The 17,381-nt window shown below is 59.4% G+C and overlaps 2 protein-coding genes across 2 annotated transcripts; both read left to right on the top strand.

The window, feature by feature from the left end:
* The first annotated feature begins 1,374 nt into the window (after positions 1 to 1,374).
* On the top strand, positions 1,375 to 12,096 carry Gipc1 (GIPC PDZ domain containing family member 1). Its single transcript, XM_076847892.2, has 8 exons — positions 1,375 to 1,451; positions 5,522 to 5,599; positions 9,038 to 9,358; positions 9,676 to 9,861; positions 9,956 to 10,136; positions 10,802 to 10,914; positions 11,177 to 11,258; positions 11,357 to 12,096. Exons 3-8 carry the CDS (start codon positions 9,071 to 9,073, stop codon positions 11,506 to 11,508), a joined length of 1,002 nt encoding a protein of 333 aa, XP_076704007.2. The 5' UTR covers positions 1,375 to 1,451; positions 5,522 to 5,599; positions 9,038 to 9,070; the 3' UTR covers positions 11,509 to 12,096.
* Positions 12,097 to 15,128: 3,032 nt separating this feature from the next.
* Positions 15,129 to 16,909, top strand: Ptger1 (prostaglandin E receptor 1). The gene is made up of 2 exons (XM_076848080.1): positions 15,129 to 16,079; positions 16,591 to 16,909. The coding sequence occupies exons 1-2, from the start codon at positions 15,129 to 15,131 to the stop codon at positions 16,855 to 16,857; spliced, it is 1,218 nt and encodes a 405-aa protein (XP_076704195.1). The 3' UTR covers positions 16,858 to 16,909.
* Positions 16,910 to 17,381: the final 472 nt, after the last annotated feature.

The raw sequence follows: 17,381 nt of genomic DNA on the forward strand, positions 1-17,381 counted from the left end.
TTGCTAGCTGGGTGGGGCCAGCCGGGAGGCCTTTACAGCTAAGCCCAAGGCCCATGCCCCTGTTTCTTTCCGCCCTTCTCCAGGTCTGGTGAGGCTGGGATGCCCAGCAACTCTCCCTGGTGACTCCAAGGACCCTGTCCTTCAATACGATTCCCTGAACACACAGCAAACTGCTGCTCCAGTGGCCGCCTTGGAACCAGAACGGAGGAACCTCATCTGTCCTGGAAACTGAGCGTGCTAGCCGGCTCCAGGTGAGTTTGTGTCTTTCTTTCTTGGATCTGAGCCCACCTGAGAGCTGATAAACTCTACCCGACTCATCCATCCACACGGGGTTGTTGAGATCCTGTTCTGGGCCAGCCTGGAGGGTGAAGCGTGAGGGGTGGGGGTGGGGGACGTGGTTGGCAAGGGAAACTCTGCCTTGGCCCTCAGGGAATTCAGTTAGATGGGGGGGGTCAACTTCCTGAGCGCAGAAACTGGGCTAGTTGGCTCCCGCCTTCGATCTATCACATAGTAGGTGCTCAACTAACCCAAAGAAAACTTGCTTTGTCTTCTGTTCCATTCTGCCTTTCACGCTGCTTTGTTGGCCTTTCCTAGTGTGGTCCTCTCTCTGGCCTGCACCTTTTTGCTCAGGCTGTTCCCTCCACTGGGAGCACGTTCAGCTGTTCACTGATCTGTCTGTGGAGGTGGACCACGGCCTGGCACGGAGTAGGGGGCACATTAAATATTTGACGACTGACTGAACGAATGAATGAATGAATGACTGCCTTTGTCCATTGTACACCCCAAGAAGCAGGGACGCTCGGGACCCTCCCTATTCTTCTCTGTCCATCGTCCGCCCGCTGGGGATGAATGCATCTTTTCATTCGCTGGCAGGATGGCAGGGCTGGGGCAGAGAAAGCAGGGCGGGAAACTGGGTTGGGGGCTGTCACCTCCCCCCGCCTCCTCAAGGGTCTGCTTTTCTGGAGTTTGTGTCCTCTCCCCGAAACTCGGCCTGGGTCACCTGACTCCCACGGCCAGCCCCGGGTGCCTTAACACCAGGGGCTCCCCAGACTAACACTCCGCCGACAGCACGCGGTGCAGGGGTCCCAGCTTTTTATTGGCTGCTTGTCTCCTTTCTCCCCGGCGATTGGCCGGAGCCCAGTCGCAGCTCCCCCCTCCGCCGCGCTGCAGTAGTACAGCCCGCCGCGGCTTAGGCGGGGCGGGATGGTCCACTAAGCCGCCGCGCGGGGGGTTCGGGAAGAGCCCGGAGAGGCGGAGGGATCCCCCTGGAATGTTTCCGTCGGGTCCACCCAAAGCGGGGCAGCGCGGATTGGCCGCGGACGCAGGCAGGCGCCTCCGATTGGCTGCCCCTGGGCGCCGGCCCCGCCCCCTCGCCGCGGCCGCCGGAGAGGCCCGGGCCAGAGTTTGCGGAGGGCCGGGCCAGGCACGCGCAGGGCGACGGCGCGGCTCAGGTGAGTGTCCCCCGCCTGCGAGGTGCCGCCGCCCCGTCGGGGGTTGGGTGCAGGGCAGACCCTGGGGTCGCGGACTCGCGAGGATCCAGCAGATCGTGCGAGGTGGGGCCGGCTGCGTGGACGCAGCTGGAGGTGGAAACTGGGCGCGGGGATGCCCCGGACCCCTTCGCAGCGGGACAACTCCCTTCCGGCTGGTGGCAGGGGACAAGCGCCTCCGCCGCTGGACTGGGGTCTCCCGCCGCGCCCTTGCCATTCTTTCCTTAGCTGGATCGTCTGGTTCTGGTGTAGACAGGCGGGGGGCGGTATTTCTGACTCTTCCCGGGATACCGTTCCAAAGCTGGGGGGACGCGGCGAGGACCGAGGTCTGGATGATGATGGTGATGGTGATGATGATGATAAAACTCACCCTAGCCAGCTTACTGAGACTTCCTTGTCAGCCATTTACATGCGGATCACCGAATCCAAACACCTCATGGGAGGGGCTTTCAACTTCTTTCAGAGGTGCGGTAGCATGCCCAGAGAGGTGGAGTGATGTGTCCAAGGTCACACAGCTAGCAAGTGGCAGATCTGGGTCTCCGAACCGTGCCTTAGGGTCCAGAACTAGAGTCTCGTCTACTAGACCAGATGCCCGGTGACTCCAGGGCTCAGGTGTCCGTGACCAGCTCCTGAGCTCAGCCCCACCCCACACTCACATCTGGGCTACACCTGCTAGTCTACGCTTTCTGCCCACCCAGAGCTCTCCAGACACCAGCACTCAAACAAGAAGCTGGATCATGTCCCTTCTTCCCTGGGCTGCAAAGGAAAGGCCTGAATACCTGGGGGTCCTGAGAGAGACCAACGTCCAAGGAAATGGGCAGGGAGCCAAGATGCTGGAGTCCCGGGCATGCAAGGCCTCCTGGCCTCTGGGCAGCCTGCGCCAGGACTGGGCAGTGGGCGGTTTCCCGAGAACCACTCAGGGGCCGGTTTTTCAAGAATGAATCAGAGGCTCCTGCCTTCCTTCTCTCCAAAGCAACACATTGCTGGAGGGGGGGAGCCAGGGTGTGGTGTGCCCCCCCACCAGCTCGCATGGGCTCCTGAGAACCCCTTCCCTACTTCCTGCTCCCCTCACTTTGCTTCTGGGTGGTCTAGTTGCTAAGTTTCAGGGCCTTCCCAGAGAGGAGAGGCTGGGGGGTGCTGGAATTTCGCCCAACCTGTTGGATGCCCAAAAGCTCCTCTTCATGGGTAATTGGTGTTGTGGGAACTACCTGGCTCACAGCAGGCACGTGAGGGTGGGGCCCAGACACACATTCATTCATCCTAAGGTTGGGGGGGCTTTTCTGGCAGTGCTGGGATGGAAGCCAGAACCTCGAACATACTAGGCAAGTGCTGTACCTCGGAGCTAGATCCCCAGCCCTTACAAGTATTTATTGAACTCCTACTGTGTGTTAGGCACTGAGGTTGGCTCCAAATACGATGGTGAGCACGACAAAAATCCTGCTTTCAGAGAGGGGCCTTCTAGTGGAGGCAGAACAGGCAACAGACAAGTCAGTAAGATCATAGAGGAGATCACTTCAGGTCTTGCTTAAGTGCTGTGAATAAAATATGAAGGAGTGGCATCAGAGAGAGTAGCTGTGGGCCGGGGGTGTGCTCCAAGAAGTGGCTTTTTTGGTGGCAGTGGGATGGAACCCAGGGGTGCTCTACCCCTGAGCCACACCTGCACACCCTTTTTGTTTTTTTGATTTTGAGACGGAGTCTACATTAAGTTGCTAAGGTTGGCCTTGAACCTGTGATTCTCCTACCTCAGCCTCCCGAGTTGCTGGGATCAGGCGTGTGCGGTGGCAGGTGAAGAAGGTGGCTTTTGGAGTTGAGACCTGAACAAGAAGGAGTCCACCCCGCAGAGATCAGGCAAAGCTCAGGCACAGGCAGGGCGAAGCCTCGGGGCTGCGCGGGTCCAGGAACAGTGTGCTGGGGCAGAAGATGGAGTCGGGGTGATTCTGCAGGAGGCTGTGGGTCCGGGTAGGGGGCTTTGTTGTGTGGGCTTTTTTCCCCCTGTAAGGTGGGATCCTGTTGTAAGATCTGAGGCAGAGGAGCAATGTCATCTGGTTTACATTTTAAAATAGAGACACAAAGTGAAATAACAGCCTGATGCTGGAGGACAGCAGTTGGGTCAGGGCAGCATGTAATTAAGTTCGCAGGCCTGAGCCGACTGGACCATAGAGGCTGGTCCAGCAGGCTAGAGCAAGCCAGGAAGGCTGCCTGGAGGAGGTGCTGCGAGCAAGGCTCAGCAGACACAGAGGACAGGGGTGTTCCTGGGCAGAGGAGGGAAGGCCTTTGAACAGTAGGAAGGACAGCAGTGGCTGGGTCTAGCTCCGGGGTGGAATGCTTGCCCACCTCGTGCGAGGCTCCGCCAGCGGTCCCAGCTTCCCTAAGTGGCAGAACAAAGTGCCAGCGGGTCACATGCGGGCACACGCGCTCTGGATCCCTAGAAGCACTCCCAGAGACAGGAATTCTGCCCGTTTTTCAGGTGAGGAAACTGAGGCCCCATGAAGTGAAGTGACTTCCCCGCGGCCACGCGACTGGTAAGTGGCAGGGTTGGGATTTGAATCCAGACCAGGATGCCTCTAGTGGCCCCGTTTCCCTCTCCACCAGTGCTCCCCTTGCATAGGACACCGGGCTGGCCGACCCCAGGGCCGTGGTGTGGTCAGAAAGAGTAAGGAGGTTGGGAAGGGTGTGTGACACTTGGGAAGTGGGGATCCTGGAAATTGGTCATGGTGACTGACTGAAGGACCGTTTTGATGGAAATTGTTTAATAATCATCAGTATTTATAGACCTTTATTATGTGCCAAGAATTGTTCCAAGCACCTGCATAGTTTCCTTGTAGCTCAGAGAGGTTAAGCTACTTGCCCCAAATCACACAGCTAGTGAGAGGGGAAGCCAGGTGCCAGCATCCTACCTTCCAGCAGATGGATCGGGGATAGTGACGATGACAACTGGTGAAGGGTGGGTTTTTTCTTTTTTTCTCCCTTCCTTTCCTTTTTCCTTCCTTTCTTTCTCATCATTAAGTTTGCTGAAATAACTTGAGGGGGCCGTACTGTTTTATTCATTGAGATTTTTTTTTTTTTTTTTTGGTCAAATATTTAGTGAGTGCCTACTGTGTGCTGGACTCTGTGATGGCTGTTATGGTAGAGAAATGAGGGGAGCAATAAAAGACTGGTATCCAGAGTATATGAAGAGTTCCCCCGGGCTGGGGCTGGGGCTCAGGGGTAGAGCGCTCACCTCGCACGTGCGAGGCCCTGGGTTCAATCCTCAGCACCACATAAAAATAATTAAATGAAATAAAGGTATCGTGTCCAAAATGAATTCCCCAAATCAATAAGAACAAAACTAGGCCACACAGTTTAAACAGACCATGCATTAAAGGGGAGGGGGCCAAGGCTTAAGCAGGCAGTTCACCAAGGCCAGTCCGGAGGCCCAGTAAGTATCTGAGAAGGTGTGTGCGCCCCTGGTCGTCAGGGGAGTGCACAGACCCACAGGGAGGCTGAGGGAGAGGCTGGATGGAGCTCCTTCATGTGCCAAGCAAACTGTGAGCAAGGGGCCAGGGGACCACAGACGTGGGACTTGTGCTTTTGCGGGGGAGACGAGACCCTCCTGGGGACAGGGTCTCCAGCCCACAGCCCTTCAGTGCCACAGGGCCAGGCCCAGGGACTGTTGACCAGGGAGCTTGGGGTCACTCGTTCCTTCGACAGGTGTTTCCTGAGTGCCCGCTCTGAACCAGACTCTGCTCTGGGCACTGAGTGTAGAGGGGACAATGCAGCTGGCGTCCCCGCCCTTCCAGAAAACAGACAGTGACAGGGTCAGTGGACAAAATGCGTATTCCGCCTGAAAGACAGAGGGAATGAGTCACAGCAGAGGGAGCGGCCAGTGGAGGGCCCGAGGCTGGACTGTGTTGGAGGGAGGGAGGGGTGGGCAGGGAGGGCAGGGAGGGGGTGACAGGTCTGTGGGCCACTGGACAGGAGCTTTTATTCTGAGTGAGATCCGAGGCCTGGGAAGGGTGGCAGAGGATGGGTGTGAGGTGACTTCTGTTTCACAGGTCATTTGGCTGCTGTCTTGACAAGACTCTGAGGGGCGAGCGCAGACCAGAGGCCCCAGGAGGCAGCCTGTGGTGTGGGTGAGTGAGTGTGCGGCCAGGGGCTCGGGGAGCGCCTGAGCAAGGGTGGACAGGGAGTGGCACCAGCCAGGCTCCGAGAGCCCCTCCCAGGGCAGCAGGTGGGCACCGACCCATGAGGTCGGTAGGACGTTCCCCTAGAGGATCGCACAGCGGAGGCCCAGGGAGGTGGAGTCGCTCGGGGGACAGATTCATGGTCGTGAACTTGGGTTTGGGAGTCAGACTGCAGGTGCCTCTTGGCTCTGCGACTTTGGACATGGGACTTAAAAGTAAAATCTAGCTGAGTGCGGTGGCACTGGCCTGTAATCCCAGTGACCTGGGAGGCTGAGGCAGGAGGATTGCAAGTTCAAGGTCAGCCTGGGCAATTTAGCAAGATCCTGTCTCAAAATCAAAATTAAAAGGGCTGGGGCTGTAACTCAGCAGTAGAGCGCTTGCCTCGTACATGTGAGGCATTCGGTTCGATCCTCAGCACCACATCAAAATAAGTCAATAAAATAAAGGCATCGTGTTTAGCTACAATTAAAAAAAGATCTTAAAAAAAATTAAAAACTAGATATGGGGTTAGAAATGATGGTGGGATGTGTTGGACATTACTATCCAGAGTCCATGTATGAAGACGTGAATTGGTGTGAATTTACTTGTATACAACCAGAGAAATGAAAAATGGTGCTCCGTGTGCGTAATAAGAATTGTAATGCATCCCACTGCCAAATATAAATTAAAAAATTAATTTAAAAAAATGTTAAAACTGAAATAGAAAGGGCTGGGATGCAGCTCAGTGGTAGAGCGCCCCTGGGTTCAGTCCCCAGAACCACAAAACAAACAAAAAAAGTGAAACCTGAGCCCTGCCCCAAATGACCCTGCATGGCTGGTCTGGTCGGCGTCACCTCCTCTGCTCTCACCTCCTCCCATTTACTCTGTGGCTCAGACCCCTCCCATCTCCTGAGGTCCAGAGGCCCTGTGTGCTGTGTGCCCTGTCACCTCTCTGCCCTCCCCTCCCCCACGCTGAGCCACACAGGCCTCCTCCCCATTCCCCAAACAGGCCAAGCATGTCCCCACCTCTGGGCCTTCGCACCAGTTCCTGGACATTCTTGCCCCAGATCTTGGCAGGGGGCTTCCTCCTGTCCCTCACGTTCACCTTCACCTGCTCAGAGGCCCTCCTTGACCTTGTGCGCAGAATCAGTCTTGATTTATTGTCTTCCTAGCACTATTAGGGCCTCACTAAGTGCTGAGATTTGGACTCAAATTTGCGACCCGATCCTCGTGCCTCAGTCTCCCGTGTCACTGGGATTACAGACATGTCCATGCCCGGCATATAGTCATGTCCACTTAACAGTGAGGATAGTTCCTGAAACCCTCATCATTAGGCAAGTCTGTCATTGTGCAATTAGCATATTAGAGCTGACAGTAGGGGTTCCCACACCGGCTGGCTCTGTTTTCTGAGGAGTATGGTCAGAGCCCCAGCTAGTGTAAGTAGCTCCCGTATGTGAACGGGAAAAAGACCCGCCTTCCTCCCGGCGGACACCGCCGCACCAGGTATGTGGTTTGGCAGACAGAACGCAGACTGAAACTCAGTCCTGCCTGATATCTTGGTTTAGTACTTTTGCACAATAGACAACCTGTAGAACTGCCCTGATGTTCCTGCCCTGGTCTTATTAAAATGGTACGTGGAATGTACTAAGTACCCCCCTCCAAATGTTTCCTTAGGGAGGGAGAAAGAGAGAAATAAAGAATAAAGAAGAATATAGTCATATCCACTCAACAGTGAGGATACTTCCTGAGACACACATCGTTAGGCAATTCTGTCATTGTGCAAACATCGGTTTCACTTACACAGACTATGATGCCCCTAGGTGATCTAATCTTGAGGAACCACTATTGTGTATGTGGCTCTTTGTCCACTGAAATGTCATGCATCACATGACCATAAGTCCATCGGGACAGGTTTTGCTGCTGTAACAAACATCCCCCAAATATTAATGGTTGGACCAACCAAGGTTTAGGTTTTGTTCTTGCTGTGCATCCACTGGAGCTCAGCAAGAGGTTGTATTTATTGTAGTCTCCCAGAGCCTGGCCTGACGGAGTTGCCACCATATCAGATGTGGCCGATCACCCTGCCCGAGGCTGATGACCCCATGAATTAAATGCTCCAGCTCAGAATGTCACATATTGCTTCCTCTTATAACTCATTGGCCAGAGGTAGTCCTGTGCCTGTCCCATCCCAGGAGGATCAGTAAGTGCCATCTGCCTGTGTGCTTTGATGGGGGAGACCCCAACTTTTTGCACACCTCGTTGATGACTGTGACTGATAGGAAGATGAAGGAAGGCCTCGTTGTTTCCAGCCTCCGTGCTCCTCATCTGTTAAATGGACGTGATTATCACATGATGTGGTCTCTGCGTTATAGTGTGGGGTGAGGACTGAGGTCGCAGGCAGTTGCACAGAGTCGTGGTAGATACTAGCTGGGGTTACTTCTGTACAGTTCAACACCAAGCTGAGAATTCGAACCAAGACTCATCTGTGTTCTGAAGAGTCGCTCTGCCATGTCCATGGGTTCTATGTCCACCGATTCCACCAATAGTGGATGGAAAATACCTGGGGAAAAAGTTGGCATCTGAACTTAACAACTGGACACAGACTCTAACTTATTATTCCCTAAACAATATAATGCAACAATCTGCCAGGCGCAGTGTCATACACCTGTCATCCCAGTGGCTCAGGAGGCTGAGGCAGGAGGATCGAGAGTTCAAGGCCAGCCTCTGCAATTTATTGAGGCACTAAGCAACTCAGTGAGACCCTGTCTCTAAATAAAATACAAAATAGGACTGGGGATTGGCTCAGTGGTAGAGTGCCCCTGAATTCAATCCCTGGTACCAAAAACATATGTATATATAATGTAACAACTTTTTTTTTGGAACCAGGAATTGAACCCAGGAGTGCTTGACCACTGAGCCACAGCCTCACCTTTTTTTATTTCCTCTTGTTAAGTTGCTTAGGGCCTCACTAAATTGCTGAGGCTGGCCTTGAACTTTCAATCCTTATGCTTCAGCCTCCTGAGCTGCTGGAATTACAGGTGTGTGTCACCACACCCAGCTGTAACAATGATTTTTATAGCATTGGCATGTGTAAGGTATCTTAAGTCATCTACAGTTGATTGAAAGTCTCGGGAAAGGCTGAGGTGTCGCTCAGCAGTAGAACAGGCACCTGGCAGGCACAGGGCCCTGTGTCCCATCCCCAGCACCACAAAAAATAAAAATAAATAGTTAGACATAAGATACATGGAAGGATGTGCGTAGGGCCTGTGCAAATACAACTCCTATTTATATCTGAGACTTGAGCATCCAAGGGGCAAGTGCACATCATTGTCACTTGTTGGATGGTACTCGTGGGGGGGCGGAGCACCCGAGTCCTGCCGGCCCCTGAGCCCTGCCTCCCGTCTGCAGATCTCCTGGGTGGACCCCCACTTCTCCCTGCTCATGCCGCTGGGACTGGGGCGGCGGAAAAAGGCACCACCCCTGGTGGAAAATGAGGAGGCTGAGCCCGGCCGAGGCGGGCTGGGCGTGGGGGAGCCGGGGCCCCTGGGCGGAGGTGGGGCAGGGGGGCCCCAAATGGGCTTGCCCCCCCCACCCCCGGCCCTGCGGCCCCGCCTCGTGTTCCACACCCAGCTGGCCCACGGCAGTCCCACGGGCCGCATCGAGGGCTTCACCAACGTCAAAGAGCTGTACGGCAAGATCGCGGAGGCCTTCCGGCTGCCAGCCGCCGAGGTACCTGTGGAGGGCCCAGCAGGGCGCCAGGGCCCCTAGCGGGGGGCCACAGGCCGGGGTGAGCCGGGGCTCAGGTGCCACCGCTGTGGGTGCAGAGGTGGTGTCCCGCTCGATGGTGGGGAGCCGGGGTCACTGGTGGAAGCCACGCTCCGTCAGGCCTTTCCAGGTCTGTGCCCCAGGAGAGAGGTCCTAGAGCTCAGAGGGCGCCCGGCCCTGGGGTGGAGACCCCTAGCCCTTTGCCAACCCCCGCCCCCCCCCAGGTGTTAGCAAAGGGGCCCGGGGAGGGAAGCCAGGGACGAGCATCTCCCACCCTGCAGGTGATGTTCTGCACCCTCAACACCCACAAGGTGGACATGGACAAGCTCCTGGGGGGCCAGATCGGGCTGGAGGACTTCATCTTTGCTCACGTCAAGGGGCAGCGCAAGGAGGTGGAAGTGTTCAAGTCGGAGGACGCTCTGGGGCTCACCATCACAGACAACGGCGCTGGCTATGCCTTCATCAAGGTGCCTGGGTGGTCGGGGCACCAAGTCCTGGGCCCAGGGCAGGCCATGGGCCCCAGGTAGAACCACCAGGGCTGATGACCCCTCTCCTTCCCAGCGCATCAAGGAGGGCAGCGTCATCGACCACATGCAGCTCATCAGTGTGGGCGACATGATCGAGGCCATTAATGGGCAGAGCCTGCTGGGCTGCCGGCACTACGAGGTGGCCCGGCTACTCAAGGAGCTCCCCCGAGGCCGCACCTTCACCCTGAAGCTCACAGAGCCTCGCAAGGCCTTTGGTGAGGGGCTGCCTCCTGCACCCCGCCCTCCATGACCCTGCTCCTGGCCCCATGCGCCTGCAGTGCCTGGAGCCACCAGCAGGTGGCGGCCGTGCCTGGCTGGCTGCGGGGGAAGGCGGGAAGCTCCGCCCCGCCCCAGGAGGGCGCGCTGGCTCCCCGCCCAGCCTGGGAGCAGGGGCCAGGGGGGTAGGAGGAAGTTGCCCCCACACCCCGCTTCCAGGAACCGTAAGCCCAGCCAAGCGCCCCCAGCCCTGAGAAGCCAGGCTTGGCTGCCCTGTGCCCGCACCCCCACTTTTCCATCTGGCTTCACTAACTCCCAGGAATGGGCCCCAGGCCCCTGTGGTGGGGGTGGAGGACTCTAAAGCCTTTCCCTGGGCAGACGGGGCCGGTCTGTGGCCGGCAGCTATGGCCCCCACCCCTAGGCCGTGGGGACAGTACTCGGAGGCCAGTTCCCATCCCCTCTATTCCTCGGGGAGGAGAAGTGGCCCCCTCTGGTCTCCTCTCGCTTTCTCCAGGCCTGGGCTCCGGCCCCCGACCTCGAGGGCCTGGAGAAGCTTGGAGAAGGTGGGGAGGGGGTTCGCCGAGGCCAGAAGGCTGGTCTCTGGCCAGGGCCTGCTGAATTCCATCTCCCCTCCTCCCTCTCTCCTCTTCCCTGCCTCCCACAGACATGATCAGCCAGCGTTCAGGGGGTGGCCGCCCCGGCTCCGGCCCACAGCTGGGCACCGGTCGAGGGACCCTCCGGCTCCGATCCCGGGGCCCTGCCACAGTGGAGGATCTGGTGAGTGATCTACCCAGCTCCAGCCCCTCGCCCTTCAGGTCGTGGTTGGTGAGGGGACTCTGGGCAGCCTGCCTGGATTCACATCCACTCCTGCCCCTGGGCCTCGGTTTCCCCGCTGTGAAATGGGAGTCATAATAGGAAATGTCATGGATGAAAAGATATGTGAAGCCCAGAAAAGGGCACTTAATAAAGGCACTAAATAAGTACCGTGACAGTTCTGTTCCTATTATGATGACGTCCCTGTCCCTGCTCCCCCCACCAGCCCTCAGCCTTCGAGGAGAAGGCCATTGAAAAGGTGGATGACTTGCTGGAGAGTTACATGGGAATCAGAGACACGGAGCTGGGTAAGCTGCTGGGTAGGGAGGGTCCCGGCCTGGGAGGGTCTTGGGGAGGGGGCTTCTCGAACCATCTGTGCCTCCACCTCATCTCCTCCCCCACACAGCTGCCACCATGGTTGAGCTGGGGAAGGACAAAAGGAACCCAGACGAGCTGGCCGAGGCCCTGGATGAACGGCTTGGTGACTTTGCCTTCCCGGATGAGTTCGTCTTTGACGTGTGGGGTGCCATTGGGGACGCTAAGGTTGGCCGCTACTAGGACTCCACTGGACCTCATGTGATGACCTGGGCCCAGCCTGGTGGGGATCCCCAGAAGGACACCAGGGCCTGGGCCCGAGTTCCCAGCCTGGGGCAGTAGCTCAGCAACGTGAGGACAATGCGGAGCAGAGGTGGGGCCTGCCCCGGCCCCAAGCCAATCGGTACCACCACCCTCCCTGCTTCCCAGCCCGGCTGGGGTCCCCAGCCTCCCTGTCCGGTTCCCCATCTACCTCAGCCGGGCCAGGTGCGTGGGAGGGATGGCCCAATTGGGCTGCTGCCCCTCCCCCCAGCAGTCCCCACCATGGCTGCCAGACTGGTCCCAGGGTCTCTGGGGCCTCAGGTCCTCTCTGGGGGCTGTGACCTCTCCAGTTTCCTGCTGCAGGGAATGCAGAAGGGGGGCACCCCCCACTGCCAGCAAATGCAATAATACCCTCCCCTCCGAGAGGAGCCCCTCAACCTGGATTCTGTTACCTCCGCATTTGAAGAGTCTGCTGTGAACCCCCACCTCCCCACACCCTCATGGCCAGGCCCCAAACCAGAGCGGGAGGGAGGGACTTTGTATCTGAATTTGCGTCTGGAACATAAAGAATCTATCTGGTATTGGACCTGGTGGCCTCGGGTGGGAGGGAGGTGGGCCTGGCAGGGAAGAGCACAGCAGCTGAAATCCATCTTCCCCGGGCTCCAAATTGAATTAGGAGCTGGCCGGGCCGCCGCCCCCTCCCACTGCCCTGACAAGGCCTGGCCTCGAGCCACCAGGCTTCCAGGCAGTGCGGAGATTCCTGGCCTACTAGGGGCTCAGCTCCTGGCCCCCGCCCGCATCTCCCAAGCCAGTGTTGGGCCTGGACGCGCAGGGTCCGTCCGCAGGCCCATGGCACGTGACCCCTCCCACGGACATAAACCCGTGGCTTGTTTTGACAACCCTCTTCATCCCAAAGGATTGAGGGGATCAAGGAAGGGGAGGGCGGGACCCTGGCCAGACCTGGAGAGAAGGGAGAGGGCTGAAGGAGGGAAGCGGGGCCAGAGGTCTCCGCAGGAATGTTTGGGGGGTGAGCGGAGGTGCGAAGGGGGTAGGGAAGGAGCCACGTCCCTGGGCACTTGAGGACTCTTGGTGTGGCAGTGCCAGGGGACAGCGCCAGGGTGAGGGTGAGGGCTGGTCCTGGGTGTCTGTCGGGTTGATGGCTGGTGACCATGTTGAGCAGGACTGCAGGTGCATGGTATGGGTGGGGGTGTCTGGCCGAGCTGTTGGAGTAGGAGCTGGGGGGTGCCCCTCCTTGCATCTCGGAATGTGCCTGTGGGTCCTCGTATTGCTAGGGAGTGTCTTCCCATGGCCTGGAGTGACGGGGACTTTGCAGAGTCTCAGGTCCTCAATGCTAAGGGGTGTGTTGGAAAGGTCATTTCAGGGGGCTGTGTTTTGAGGTGTCAAGGGAAGTGGCTGGTGTCACAGGGGGTCAGACTTTCCTGTGGCATCTCAACCCCCCATACATAACCGCAGGGACCTCTGACGCAGCTCCCCTCCAATCCTCTCCCCTCTCTCCAGCTCTGGCCGGGGTCCTGCCCCTCCCTCCCTTCCCCTCAGTCCTCCAGGAGGGTGCTGCAGGGGGGCTGGGTGCTAGGATGACGCCTCTGAGTGGGGCCAGGAGGCAGCAGTGGCTGGGTCTCAGGGTGAGGCTGTATGGTGGGCCCCCAGGGGTGCGCATCTCAGGGCATGAGGTGAGGCCGCAGTCTGTCCAGGGTGCGTCTTCATGCCTTGGGGGTCCCACGTGTGCTCAGCTCATCCTAAAGCAGGGTTGCAGAGGCTGGCCTCATCTCCAGGCTTCCTGGCTCCCCTGGGCCCTCAGCCTCCTCCCTGTCTCCAAGGGTGTGACTCCCCGCCGCCCTGGCCTGGGCTTAAGCCCCTGTGTAAATAGTGGGCGGGTCCCCTGACCAGGCTGGGCCTGACCCAAGCCAGTCCGTCCAAGGCACTGACCACAACCACCCATCTTGATGCCTACAAAGGTTCTGGCAGGTCAGGGAATAGTTGCTGCCCCCCACCACATGTTAGGCCAGCCCCCCAACCCTCAAACCTGGTGGAGACAGCACCACCCCTGCAGCCCGCCCAGCTTGCCCTGGGCGACGCTCATATTTTCCAGTGTTTAGATTTTATCCGCTTTATTAATGAGGCAGGCAAGAGGCCCGAGCCCGGGGGGAAAGGGGCTGCTCCCGCCCCACTGGGCGGAGGGGGTCACAGGGGACCAGGCCGACTCTTAGGAGCCTCCCTCCTCATAGAGGAGGAGCTGGTGCCCCCAGTGGTCTCCACCCATTGCCAGGAGGACAGACTGGGGGTCTCTGCCACTCCAGGCCCCCAGCAGGCGCACAAGGGGTGGAGCGGTCCCTGGAGGCCAGCAGGGCTGCGGGTGGAGGCGAGGAGCCGCCCCAGGAAGAGGGAGGGAGGGAGCGGCCGCCCAGAGAGCCAGGCGCAGCGGGCGTGGGCAGCCGGGCCTGAGCGGTGGGCCATGGGGACCCAGCGTCCCAGCGCTGGGTAAGAAGGCTGGGTTCAGGGTTGGGTTTGGGGATGAGGATGGGACCTTGGCTACTTTGGTTGATACTGCTGTGTTCCCTGGATCTCAGTCCCTGTGTGTCTGTCCTTGGGTCTTACTCTCTGTCCATCCACCTTTCCCTCTGGCCCAGGGTGAAATCTGGCCTTTTACCCCCCACCACCAGGGTGTGGTGGAGTGGGAGGGGGAGAGGGAGGCAGGATGTGGGTCTCCCTGAGGTCTCTGGGACAGGGAGGGGTCGTGGGCAGTGTGGGATCGTGGGCCTCCAAGTGAGGTGGTGGTCAGGGATGGTGCCCGGGTGAGAGAGCAGTGGAGCCCAGAGACCACCGTGGAGGACCAAGTTGTGGCCATGGGCACAAATATGACCACAGGGCCCAGAGACGAGGTTCTGGGAGAGAGTACCATGGAAGCCAGAGATGGGACTGTGGGGACAAAGACATGACTATAAAGATACAGTGCCATCAAAGCAAAAAATGGGACCAGGCTGTGAGGCACAGAGATGGGGCCTGGGACACAGAAATGGGCCCACAGACAAGAGACGGGGCTGTGGGGGAGGGTTACGGGGACAGAGACAGTGCCATGGGGGTCAGAGATGGGTCTATGGGGACGGGGATGTCTGTGATAGTGGAGTTGGAGCTGGGGACATAAGGATGGGACTGAAGTGAAGGTGACATGGTGAAGGTCAGTGCAGGCACCTGCGAGCAGCCTGTCCCTGGGGTCAGAAATAGGTGTACCCCATGGGGCCCTGGGCCAGGAGTTTGCGGTGCTGCAAAAATGGGAGATGGGGGTCAGAGGTGGATCTCTGGGGTGCAGAAGTGGGGCAGAGACCTGGGGGGCTGGTCCAGGGCAGCCTTAGAGTGGTGGGCATATAGGAAGCAGGCGACAGAGTGGAAGGAGGAGCAAGAGATGGGCTAGTGAGAGGCGGGGGCATCAGAACAGCTAGGGTCATCTGGAGTTGCCACAGGCAAAAGGGCCTTGGGGTCAGATGGGTTCTGGTGAGATGGGACAGTCAATCCGCGGTCTCCCGCGGTGTCCCTCCAGACTCACTTGCCTTCATCTCCTCTACCCAGCCCTCCTGGCGCCTGACATGAGTCTGTGCGGGCCCCTTAACTGGAGCCTGGCCGGCGAGGCTACCACGTGCTCGGCGCCCGGGATCCCCAACGTGTCGGTGGTGCCGCCCTTGGGTGGCACGGGCGGATCACCAGCGCTGCCCATCTTCTCCATGACGCTGGGTGCAGTGTCCAACGTGCTGGCATTGGCGCTGCTGGCTCAGGCCGCAGGCCGCCTGCGGCGCCGCCGCTCGGCCGCCACCTTCCTGTTGTTCGTCGCTAGTCTGCTGGCCATCGACCTGGCGGGCCACGTGATCCCGGGCGCACTAGTGCTGCGCCTGTATGCTGCGGGGCGCGCACCGGCCGGTGGGGCCTGCCACTTTCTGGGTGGTTGCATGGTCTTCTTCGGCCTGTGCCCGCTCCTGCTGGGCTGCGGCATGGCAGTGGAGCGCTGTGTGGGTGTCACCTGGCCTCTGCTCCACGCCGCGCGCGTCTCGGTGGCCCGCGCGCGCTTTGCGCTGGCCGCATTGGCCGCTGTGGCCTTGGCGGTGGCGCTGCTGCCGCTAGCACGCGTGGGTCGCTATGAGCTGCAGTACCCTGGCACCTGGTGTTTTATTGGCCTCGGGCCACCCGGCGGCTGGCGCCAGGCGCTGCTTGCCGGCCTCTTCGCAGGCCTCGGCCTGGCTGCGCTACTCGCTGCGCTAGTGTGCAACACGCTCAGCGGCCTGGCCCTGCTGCGCGCCCGCTGGCGCCGCCACTCCGGACGTTTTCCCCAGGCCTCCCGCCCAGATAGCCGCCGACGCTGGGGGTCACGAGGCCTCCGCTCGGCCTCCGCCTCGTCTGCCTCATCCATCGCTTCAGCCTCCCCAGCCCTCCGCAGTTCCCGGGGCGGAGGCTCAGCACGCAGAACCCGCGCCCACGACGTGGAGATGGTGGGCCAGCTCGTGGGCATCATGATGGTGTCGTGCATCTGCTGGAGCCCGCTGCTGGTGAGGGGCACAGGAGCCCCTCAAGTCACATGCCTTCCCCGGCCCCGCCCACTCTTCTCTATTCCTGTAGAGACCCTCACCCAGCCAAGGCTCCACCCCTTTAAGACCCCACCCGCCAGGAAGGCGACCCTTTGCCTTCTCGTTGACCTCCGTTCTCCCAGCCCCGTTCTCTTGGTCCTTCCAGGGGTCTGTGTGAGCCGCCCCGACCTACACCGGCCCCCAAGCCCCTCTCCCATAGCCGCCTCCTCCCTCTTTCGTGGCTTCCCTTTTTCCTGTATGCTTGGGGAGACTTGGCCCTTGTATGCCTTCTGGCCGACGCCCCCACTTCTGGAGGCCTTTGCTTCTGCACCCCTCCTTCCACAGCTCTTTCCCACATAGATAACCATTTAAGGTCCCCATGACACTCTGCCCCTCCCCCCACCTCCTTCCAGCCATGCCCCACCCACCCCAGCCTCACCCTCCCGCCCTTCTCTAACCCCGGTCGCACGGCTCACACCGGCTTTTCCCGCAGGTGTTGGTGGTGCTGGCCATCGGGGGCTGGAACTCCAGCTCGCTGCAGCGGCCGCTATTTCTGGCCGTGCGCCTTGCTTCCTGGAACCAGATCCTGGACCCCTGGGTGTACATCCTGCTGCGCCAGGCCGTGCTGCGCCAAGTGCTTCGCTTTCTGCCTTCAAGGGCTGGCGCCAAGGGCGGCCCCGCGGAGTTGGGCCTAACCCGGAACACCTGGGAGGCCAGCTCTCTGCGCAGTTCCCGGCAGAGTGGTCTCAGCCACTTCTGAGTGCGCCCGAAGGCTAAGCCACCCAAAGTGCTCAGCGCAGCGCCTTTGAGAAACCAGAGTTTGGTCCCGTCGGGGCTGCAGCACACACTGGGGCCACGTGGGGGCGGCAGAGGATCCGTGTGCGCCTCGAGACCGGTGCAGCTCCGAGGCTTGCCACGCGAGGGCGCAGACGCCCGAGGCTCAGTTGTCCAGCTGGGAATCCAGAGCCAAAGCCACAGGAGCACGCGCACAACGCCAGGGCCCCAGCTCCGCAGTGACTAGAGCAAGAGTGTTTGGGGGGCACTTTCTGTCACTGCGGCCGCCAAGACAGATTCTGTTCATTAGATCCTGAGCTCCTCCCAAACAGCCCCAAGACCTATGCCCAAGCCATGCACCTTCATGGCCTCGAACTCCCAAAGCCTCCAACAGGACCCTGACCCCCTCCCATCGCGGCTCACCACTCCTCCCACCACAACAGCACTGAGTCCCACCCTGCCCCGACCCTCTTCAAATGAACCCCCACCGATCTGCCCCATCACCTGGCC

The sequence above is a fragment of the Callospermophilus lateralis genome, chromosome 1, assembly GCF_048772815.1.
Source record: "Callospermophilus lateralis isolate mCalLat2 chromosome 1, mCalLat2.hap1, whole genome shotgun sequence".
Classification (NCBI taxonomy): domain Eukaryota; kingdom Metazoa; phylum Chordata; class Mammalia; order Rodentia; family Sciuridae; genus Callospermophilus; species Callospermophilus lateralis.

What these genes read in the sequence shown, in the direction of transcription:
- Ptger1 (XM_076848080.1), top strand. Translation starts at nt 15,129, where the DNA reads ATGAGTCTGTGCGGGCCCCTTAACTGGAGCCTGGCCGGCGAGGCTACC. An exon ending in TCTGCTGGAGCCCGCTGCTG is followed by an intron (nt 16,080 to 16,590) that starts GTGAGGGGCACA and finishes CTTTTCCCGCAG; the next exon opens with GTGTTGGTGGTGCTGGCCAT.
- Gipc1 (XM_076847892.2), top strand. Translation starts at nt 9,071, where the DNA reads ATGCCGCTGGGACTGGGGCGGCGGAAAAAGGCACCACCCCTGGTGGAA. An exon ending in TCCGGCTGCCAGCCGCCGAG is followed by an intron (nt 9,359 to 9,675) that starts GTACCTGTGGAG and finishes CCCACCCTGCAG; the next exon opens with GTGATGTTCTGCACCCTCAA. An exon ending in CTGCCACAGTGGAGGATCTG is followed by an intron (nt 10,915 to 11,176) that starts GTGAGTGATCTA and finishes TCCCCCCACCAG; the next exon opens with CCCTCAGCCTTCGAGGAGAA.